Source organism: Carcharhinus amblyrhynchos, chromosome 13 (genome assembly GCF_965287045.1).
Source record: "Carcharhinus amblyrhynchos chromosome 13, sCarAmb.v2.hapA, whole genome shotgun sequence".
Lineage (NCBI taxonomy): Eukaryota > Metazoa > Chordata > Chondrichthyes > Carcharhiniformes > Carcharhinidae > Carcharhinus > Carcharhinus amblyrhynchos.
In genome coordinates this window covers 26503343-26513021 of record NC_137336.1, presented here as the reverse complement: position 1 = coordinate 26513021, position 9679 = coordinate 26503343, and the positions used below count along the sequence as shown (strand labels likewise).

Below are 9679 nucleotides of genomic sequence, written 5' to 3'. Positions count from 1 at the left end.
TGATTATTCCTGAGCATGTTCTTGAATACCTACTTTGTCTTGGTTTTTTGAGTTCACTGTTCCATTGTAAATTATTTCTCCAACTGCTGAACAGTGGATTGAGGGTTACATGGTAAGATAAAAATAGAGAATAATACTTTTAAAAAAGGGTGAGACCTTCCAGCACAGCAACTGGGGAAGTGCAATATGGATTTGAGAAATTTTAACCCAATCCCAAATGAACACAGGGTCACAACCAACACTGCCCGAACTTTGCAATCTCACTTGCATCTAGAGAACCATTCATGACCTCAGGATATTCCAAAGCACTCCAATACTGATGAAATACATTTGCAATGCAGTTACTGCTGTAATGTAGGGCAAGATTTAGCGAGGCCATGGGGATGGGAAACGAACATGTCACAGTTGTGTAATAAGAAAAGCTGTTCTCAGGTTGAAATGAAGGCAAATTGATGTGGTAGAGTAGAAAGAGCTTTCCTGTCAGCTGTCACTGGGGAGTGCTTGATACTGACAATGACCACTTGAAATTGAAAGTGTTTCGCTCGCTTACAGCATTAACCCTGACTTGCATGTATGCATATTGTTGAGTGAAGCTGCTTATTTTTAAATTTATTTTCTTTCACTCTGTGCACTCTTGGGGTGAAATATGGGAAATACTGAGCATGACCCAGGTTCCAACAGGCAACCTTTAAAATAAACACACATCAGTACACTATTAAAAAATAAACAACGGTCATACATCACTGTTATTTATTGGTTTACAACTTAATTTCAATGGAATCTGAAGAAATAAGCAATACATTTTATAACATTTGTTCAACAAAAATATAACAAATATGTACAATCACTGATAAAAGTACGAAAAAAGCATACAGACACCAACTGTCTTTCTAAAAGACATAAGTTACAAGTAGTATCAAAAGTATGAGGAAAAACCATTAATTGATTACATTATACTTTACAATGACTTTTTTTGTGAATGGACATGTGCAGAATATTTCTCTAATACCTGTATGCTTACAATGATTGTGCAGCTTATTCAATATGCCTAACGCCCGATTTGATAATACATAGTCCATGAAGTGCACTCCAGTTTCTTTTATATTTATATATATACTTATATATATATCAAAAATAAAGCCCAAATTACCATTAACAAATGACTTTGTGAAAAAATGCAAACAATCACCTAAGCTTGAAGAGTTTTAAATTAGATTTAAATAAAGCACTGAAAAGATTGCTACTATGAATACTACACAATCTTGTTCAACAAACTGATCAATATGATCAGCTAAGTTTCCAAACAGTCACAGATTAGGACAAGCAGATGCAAGCCACACTGTAATCTGAATATAAAGAAAACTAATCCGGATATAGTTTTATCTTCTTGTATCTCAATTTATTTACACTTCAGAGGTAGGAACCCTTTTAGTCCCTTAGGAAGGAAGTTTCAGGTGATCATAATACTGTACTTGTTTTAATTTACTACTTGGTTTCAAAAGCCTTGCCGCCCCTACTATTAAATAAAGGCACAAGGAACCATTCCCAAGATTCCTGACCATAACTGACACCAATCACAATCTGGGAATCAAATTAATTCTGGCAAAAAATAATTAAATATAATAACTTGAACTCGCTCACCTTGTAAACTTTTCTCACCAATTAAGGTGTGAAGACAATGCCACAGTGAATTGATTTTTTAAAAAGTCAAGTACTGTCATTAAACAATTGCTAGCCAATGTAAGAAATAAAGATTTGAGGTTTCTCATGATGTAAATAAAGTTTTTTCCAGTTACATATACGACCATATGCATGTACAAACAACTAGACCACCAAATAAGTAAAAACTGCTAGATTTTGAATGTCTTAAAGTAGTAATTCTTGCAACAAATTGTTCTGTATCTACCATTTGATAGAAAAGATGGGAATAATTTCCTAATGTAAAAATAAATCTGCAGTGATTAAAAATTAACAAGTTACATTGTACACTCAACAACTGAAAACATTCCAGCACAGTTCAAGAGCCCAAGCAAATACTGGTATATTTAAATAGATTTTTAAGCAATTGCACGCTACAAGCACTTTCACTGATCAGCATATCTGAAGTGTAGCTTGGACAATGAACTGATGAACCACTGATCTGATTAAATTCCTCCTAAACCATTTCTGTACATATAAATTGGCAATTTTCAACTGGCCTTGGCTTAATGGAAAACAGCCGCTTACTCAAGACACCTGTCATATGTCTATGCAGTGTTTGAGAAGCATGTACATTAATTTATACCATCTTATGATAAATTCTGCTCCTTGAATAAGAACAATTAACAAATGGAACTGGACCATACGATGAAGGTGGACTCCCCATATAACAGCAAAATGACGGGAGTAAGTCCAGTTGGCTGCCTTGCCCATCTTTATGTCAATGGGCCAACTGGAGGCTAGCACCAACAATGCTACAAGGCTCCTGCTGCTTGGCCAAGGCAATAGAATCAGACCTATAACCCTGATATGGAGAGGAGGGGACACACCGGACAGGGCAAGGGTGATGGCAGATGCCTGGAAGAAAAACTGTGGCAGGGGCCTCCAATTGCCGTTAGGGATTCTGAAGAGAAATAACCCACCCTTTCACTGTCCAGCAGCCTGCAGCAACAAACCTGTATTACACGCTGGACACAGGCCTCTCCCAATGCCTATTAAATCTGAACAGTCACTGGATGAGGCCCTTAAGTTCCTACTTAAGGACTTCAATTGGGCCATAATCGAGTGACCCACTTTATGCTGCCACCACTTCCCGCAAAATCACGATAGCACTGGTTGACTGACAGCAGCCATACTGCCAATGGCAATCTAATTTAAGGGTCCATCATCACCTTCCACTTGCAGATGTCCCTTAAAACCAAATGATTAAGTTACTAAAGTCAGTTATTAATATATGTTAATACGGCTTCCAATAAAATTGAACAGACACTAATTTAAAGTTAATTGCAATATGAACATATTGAGGAAAAATGGAATATGTTATACCCCGTTTGTGGAGCAAATCATAATTTATAGCACAATATATAACTTACAACTGTCATTACTCCACTATCTGTATAGCATTACCTGATTTAAGGACTGCTGAAACCAAACCAGTCAAGTTATTTGTACATATGCTCATATTTCAATTCTGCGGAGGATATTAAATTACAATGCAATTAATTAATTAAAATCACCCTACAGCCTAACACCTAATACTTCCAAAATAAAAAAATAATAAATTTGGCAAGCATAAATTTACCAAGTACTGCACTTCAGATAGCTGCATCGAGTGCTGCTTTACAAGCCTGGAAAACTGAAGTGTAATCAATTTAATAACAGTTTACTCAGAGACAACATGGACAGGTCCTTCTCGTCTTGCCACATGCAGCACTTGACACACTAAAGATGTACTTTAAGGCAGAGAGAATTAAAAAAAAGCAGCTGCCCGCATTCTGACAAGAAAACATGTGGCCCTCAGCAGTTGTGTGTGTTCCAATGTCACAGTGGTAACCTGAAATGTTCCAATGGTCAAACTGCAGAAACTTGCTCTTCTTCTGTAAAATGTAAGAGATATTAATATTTCACTTTCAAAATAAAATTACAATATCCAATTTAAAGCTCTTGCACCAACATTAAATCAAAAAAAAAGACATTTTATTTAAAGACGCAGTTAGGATAATAAGCGCAGTTATTTCTACGCAACGATTATAAGCATACAAATAAAAGCTACCACATTCAGAAATAAATCAAAGTAAAGCAGTTGCCTGAACTGTTTACATGTTGAAAACCAGTCAGCAAAGACTCCAACATTAGATTATTGCTTTCAAATCTGAAATATTTAAAGTACTCTTTCATTGACTGCAGAGTGCGGTTTTACGCAATGTTGTATCCTTTTAGTATTGACAATTTAAATATTGACTGTTCTTCACATTGAGGGATTAAAAGTTGATTGCCAACTGCAATGTAATTCTTGCAGAAGAGTTATAGAGAAATAATCTGCAGTTGATACGCAGGAAATTGTTGATCTGTAAATATTATAAAAGTGAATAAGAGTATCCTGTTACCTGCAGTAAACACAAATAAAGCATACTTTTAACTGGACTTGCAGGTAATAAGACACCTCAACTATCACTGCCAAAGAAATTGGCATTGAAAAAATATGCTTGAAAATACAGAAATAGCAATCGCACTCGTGGTAATTTACCAAAATTCGCTGGACTCTGGGACAGTTCCGACAGATTGGAAAACAGTAAATGTGACGCCACTGTTTAAAAAAAGGAGGTAAACAAAAGGCGGGTAACTATAGGCTGGCTAGCTTAACTTCTGTAGTGGGGGAAAAGCTTGAATCCATCATCAAGGAAGAAATAGCAAGACATCTGGATATAATTTGTCCCACTGGAAACACGCAATATGGGTACATGACAAGCAGGTCATGTTTTACTAATTTACTGGAATTCTTTAAGCACATTACTAGCATGTTGGACATCAGGGAACTGGTGGATGTTGCATATCTGCATTTCAAGAAGGCATTTGACAAGGTGCTGCACAAAACACTGCTGCATAAGATAAAGGTGCATGGTGTTACGGGTAATGTATTAACACATAAAGATGATTGGTTAACTAACAGAAAGCAAAGAGTGGGGGGAAATGGGTGTTTTTCTGGTTGGCAATCAATGACTAGCAGTGTGCCTCAGGGATCAGTGTTGGGACCACAATTGTTTACAATCTACATAGATGATTTGGAATTTGGGACCAAGTGAAGTGTGTCAAAGTTCACAGATGACATTAAGATGAGTATGAGAGCAAAGACTACAGATGACACTGAAATTTGACAAAGGGATATAGATAATTTGAGTATGCAAGGGTCTGGCAGATGAAGTACAATGTTGGTAAATGTGAGGTCATCCATTTTGGTAGGAATAACAGCAAAATGGACTATTATTTGCAGTGCAGAGGGACCCGGATGGTCTTGTGCATGAATCACAAAAAGTTGGTTTGCAAGTGCAGTAGATAATTAAGGCGGCAAACGGAATTTTGTCTTTCATTGCTAGAGAGATGGGGTTTAAAAACAGGGAGGTTATGTTGCAGTTGCATAAGGTGCTGGTGAGGCCACACCTGGAGTACTATGTACACTTTTGGTCTCCTTGCTTGAGAAAGAATATACCGGCACTGGAGGAGTACAGAGGAGATTCACTATGTTGAATCCGTAGTTGAGAGGGTTGGCATATGAGAGGAGACTGAGTAGACTCGGACTATACTCATTGGAGTTTAGAAGAATGATGGGAGATCTTATAGAAACATATAAAATATGTAGGGTGACGAAACATACGTAGGGTGACGAAATTTGCTGATGACACGAAGATGAATGGAAAAGCAAATTGCGTGGAGGGTGTGGAAAGTCTGCAGAGGGATCTGGGTAGGCTGAGCGAGTGGGCAAGGACCTGGCAGATGGAGTACAATGTTAGCAAGTGTGAGGTTATCCACTTTGGCAGAAATAATAGTAGGAGGGATTACTATTTAAAGGGCGAGAAGCTGCAGCATGCCACGGTGCAGAGGGACTTGGGGGTCCTTGTGCAAGAGTCGCAAAAACCCAGTCTGCAGGTGCAGCAGGCGATCAAGAAGGCAAATGGGATGCTGGCCTTTATAGCGAGGGGGATAGAATATAAAAGCAGGGTAGTCTTGCTGCAACTGTACAAGGCACTAGTGAGGCTGCAGCTGGAGTACTGTGTGCAGCTTTTTTGGTCACCGCACTTGCGCAAGGATATTTTGGCCTTGGAGGGAATGCAGAGGAGGTTCACTAGGCTGATACCGGGGATGAGGGGGTTGGACTATGAAGAGAGACTAAATAGACTGGGTCTGTACTCGTTGGAGTTTAGAAAGATGAGGGGGGATCTTATAGAGACATATAAGATGATGAAGGGGATGGATAGGGTAGAGTTAGAGAGATTCTTCCCGCTTAGAAAGGATAGCAGGACTAGAGGGCACAGCCTCAAGATGGGGGGGGGGGGGGGGGGGGGGGGGGTACGCAGTTTAGATCGGAGTTGAGGAGGAACTTCTTCACTCAAAGGGTGGTGAATCTCTGGAATTCTCTGCCCATTGAAGTGGTGGAGGCTACCTTGCTGAATATATTTATTTAAGTGACGGGTAGATAGGTTTTTGACAGACAAGGGAATTGAGGGTTATGGGGTGAGAGCGGGAAAATGGAACTGATCCACTTCAGATCAGCCATGATCTTACTGAATGGCAGGACAGGCTCGAAGGGCTAGATGGCCTACTCCTGCTCCTATTTCTTATGTTCTTATATAAAACTATGAAAGGAATCGATAAGATAGAAACAGGGAGGTTGCTTCCGCTGGCAGGTGAAACTAGAACTAGGGGGTATAGCTTCAAAATAAGGGGGAGCAAATGAGGACTGAGTTGAGGAGAAACTCCTTCACCCAATGGGTTGTGAATCTGTGGACTTTCCTGCTCTATGAAGCAGTTGAGGCTAATTCATTTAATGTTTTTAAGGTAAAGATAGATAGACTTTTGAACAGGGAAGGAATTAAGGGTTATGGTGAGCGGGAGGGTAAGTGGAGCTGAGTCCATGAAAAGATCAGTCATGATCTTATTGAATGGTGGAGCAGGCTCAAGGGGCCAGATGGCCTACTCCTGCTCTTAGTTTTTATGTTGTGGAATACTACAAGGTAACAGTTAACCCCACCTCCCCCAAGCTTTCAGTCAGAATCAATTTGTCTTTATCGAGTTTAAACAAAAGACGGGGGACAACTGCTCAATGGTACATTCTCCAAGGCAACCCCAAGCCAAAGTGGGTCCATTTGTCAATGACTCAGCACTATTTTCTAATGCAGTATAAACTGCTTTTCCCTTGAAATTGGGTATTACTGCATCTGCCCTGATGAGTGCAAGACAAAAAGTTTCAACAGCAAAAAAAAATTAGACAGATGTATTTAACTAACAATATTTGTCCTAGAATTGTGAAAGGAGTGACACAGCCTAGCACATTCATTACAACACATTACTGAATTAGAGAAAAAGACAAATCACCACAAAGTATGAACAGTATAACAATGAAAGAGTAATTGGGTTTTAAATGTGAAAGAAATACTTAAAAAGGTTAAACTGGAATACATGCATTAAATGGATAACTGAAAAATACTTAAAGTAAATAGAATTCAGTCACTGTTAGAATGAAAACTACTTCACGGAGATCTTCAATGGCAACTGGACTGCCAATGAGAGGAGTTACTTAATCCATGTCTTTGTCTTAATCTTAGTCTTTGCATTAATTGTGCTTGTTGTCACCAGATCAAAAATTTAACAGAAGTTCAGTTGCCTGGCATATTAGTGGGGACAGAAGGGCCTTTAATTGAGCTGGCAGCAGGATTAATAAAAGCTTCCACAGTAAAATTGATACACACTCTACATATTCATATTTTTGAGTCTAATAGTTTAAAGGATTATTTTGATAGTATGAATAAAAGGCTGGATAGTGCAGTATACCAGGGGCAAATGTTGCTCAGTACTGAGGTACAGGCAAGACATGGCAATGTGTTAAAGCCCTGACCTAATTTGCTTTGATGTGGAGATGCCGGCGTTGGACTGGGATAAACACAGTAACAAGTCTCACAACACCAGGTAAAGCCACAAGCTTTCGAAGCACTACTTCTTCATCAGGTGCACATAAAGAGGTACTGAGGTAGGTGTCTCTATATGCCCTGTTTGTGAACTGAAATCCCACTCACCTAATGAAGAAGCACGCTTCAAAGGTTAGTGGCTTTTGCTACCAAATAAACCTATTGGACTTTAACCTGGTGTTGTGAGACTTTTTACTTATTTGCTTTGTCATGGGAATTATCAAAACAAGGCCAGACATTTTCAGAAACAGCAGAAGGGTCATAGAAAACCTATATTGAACCCCTGTAGTGCAGAAGGAGATTGTTTGGTCCATTAAGTCTACATAGACCTTCTGACAGACCTTCACCCAGCCTAGCCCAGCCCTACCCCCCAATCATTTACCCTGCTAATCCCCTAACCTATGCATCTTGGGACACTAAGGACACTTTAACCAATCTAATTAACCCGCACATCTTTAGATGGGAGGAGGAAACCAGAGCACCTAGAGGAAACACATGCAGACACAGGGAGAACATGCAAACTTCACACAGTCACCCAAGACTGGACACAAACCAGGGGAAGAAAATCAGCAGGACAGCTGTCCCGGCATTTTGCTGCGAATCTTCTGGCAGTCCAATTAGATTAGTTTTGTTGAAATATTTTAAATTTCAAATTTTAAACCACTCAAAAAAATTACATGACTACACATTGCTGGGACTGATGTGACATTAATTAGACAAAAGAAAAATATTGTTTATTCCAAAAATACAGGCAAAACCTTCTAGTGCAAAGATAGTTTATGGATTTTGCTCAGAAATTGTTAAATTTACAAATATTTAATTATTCTTTGTAGCACAAGGTTCCATGCAGTTACAGCTAAAATGCTTTCAGATACAATATAAAATAACCATATTAATGCTAGACCAATGAATTCCACTAATTATTAGAGGCTACAAATTTTACTTTCAAGGGTTCTTAAAGATGGGCAACCTACCATCATCTTCGTTATCTTGAAGATCCTGATGGTTAAGCTGTACTAGTCTAGGGTTGGACTCAGAGATTTTGTGCCACTGAGGTAGGCCCAGAGCTTTAGGCTGGTTGCTTGATGTAGGTTGGTTAGCAATGGGAACCGGTGGCAGTCTAGTTGGGTCACACGTCTGTGCTATCATCCGTGACCTTTGCAATGCCACATTATAGTCTGGTGGTTTTAAGCGTGGGTGGTGATGTCCTCCTTCTTTAACATCTGCTATTGGAATTCCCACATATCCCGGAGGAGTGGGTGGTGGCTCTCTATATCTACCATCCCTTTGTGCTGCAGTAACACAATACACTAGCATAAGAGATAATCATTGTTAAATTCATGAGGTTCATGAAAGAAAGTCAATGAGATTAAAAAATTTAAAGATATGAAATGTTAAGATGTTAAAATATACACAATAATTCCTAAACTAACATAAAGTAAAAGCAATAACAAAATCTGATAATACCAGTATTTTAGATTAAAGTTATAACATGCAAAGAAAACTAGCAAAGCCTTATGTAAAAGTAAAATACTGCAGATACTGGACCTCTGAAATAAAATCAGAAAAAAGCATATGTGGCAGCATCTCTAGAGAGTGAACCTGGAGTTAACATCTCAGGTCGATGACTTTTAATCAGACCTGAAGTACTGGCTGCGATTCTCCTGTCCTGCTGCGCTAATTACTTAGCGCCCCAGGCTGGGAAATTCTCACGTTGACCAATTCGTGGGGTTCACATGAGCATTTGCACCCCACTTGTGTCCCCCAGTGCCAGATTTCTGGCAGCATCTACTCCGTGCCAGAAGTTGGCAGGGAGACACAAAAACCATTTACATGGACACTGTTACATAATTTAAATACGATTAGCAGGCCTGGGATTGAAGTCTCCGGGTCCGCTAGCATCTCCCCCTCCACCAGACTATTTCACTTCAGTGGGGATTATAGTGGTTTCCCACTTTTGCAGAGCTAGCAGGAATGTAGGGGAGCAATTGGAGTCTCTTACAGGGTCCGGGGGGGGTTTG

At 39.3% G+C, this 9679-nt stretch overlaps 1 protein-coding gene across 7 annotated transcripts in view; it reads right to left on the bottom strand.

The window, feature by feature from the left end:
* Nucleotides 1-751: 751 nt before the first annotated feature.
* Nucleotides 752-9679, bottom strand: part of LOC145351783 (rap guanine nucleotide exchange factor 6-like) — a 360268-nt gene continuing 351340 nt past the window's right edge. For 6 of the 7 annotated variants that reach the window (XM_080201415.1, XM_080201409.1, XM_080201414.1 and 3 more), the window contains 2 exons: nucleotides 8633-8968; nucleotides 752-3575 (listed from right to left, as the gene is read on the bottom strand). In XM_080201415.1, coding sequence (XP_080057541.1) covers nucleotides 3550-3575; nucleotides 8633-8968 — 362 coding nt within the window. In that variant the 3' untranslated portion in view covers nucleotides 752-3549. The remainder of the gene's footprint in view (nucleotides 3576-8632; nucleotides 8969-9679) is intronic. The other variant, XM_080201411.1, reaches the window with a different exon arrangement.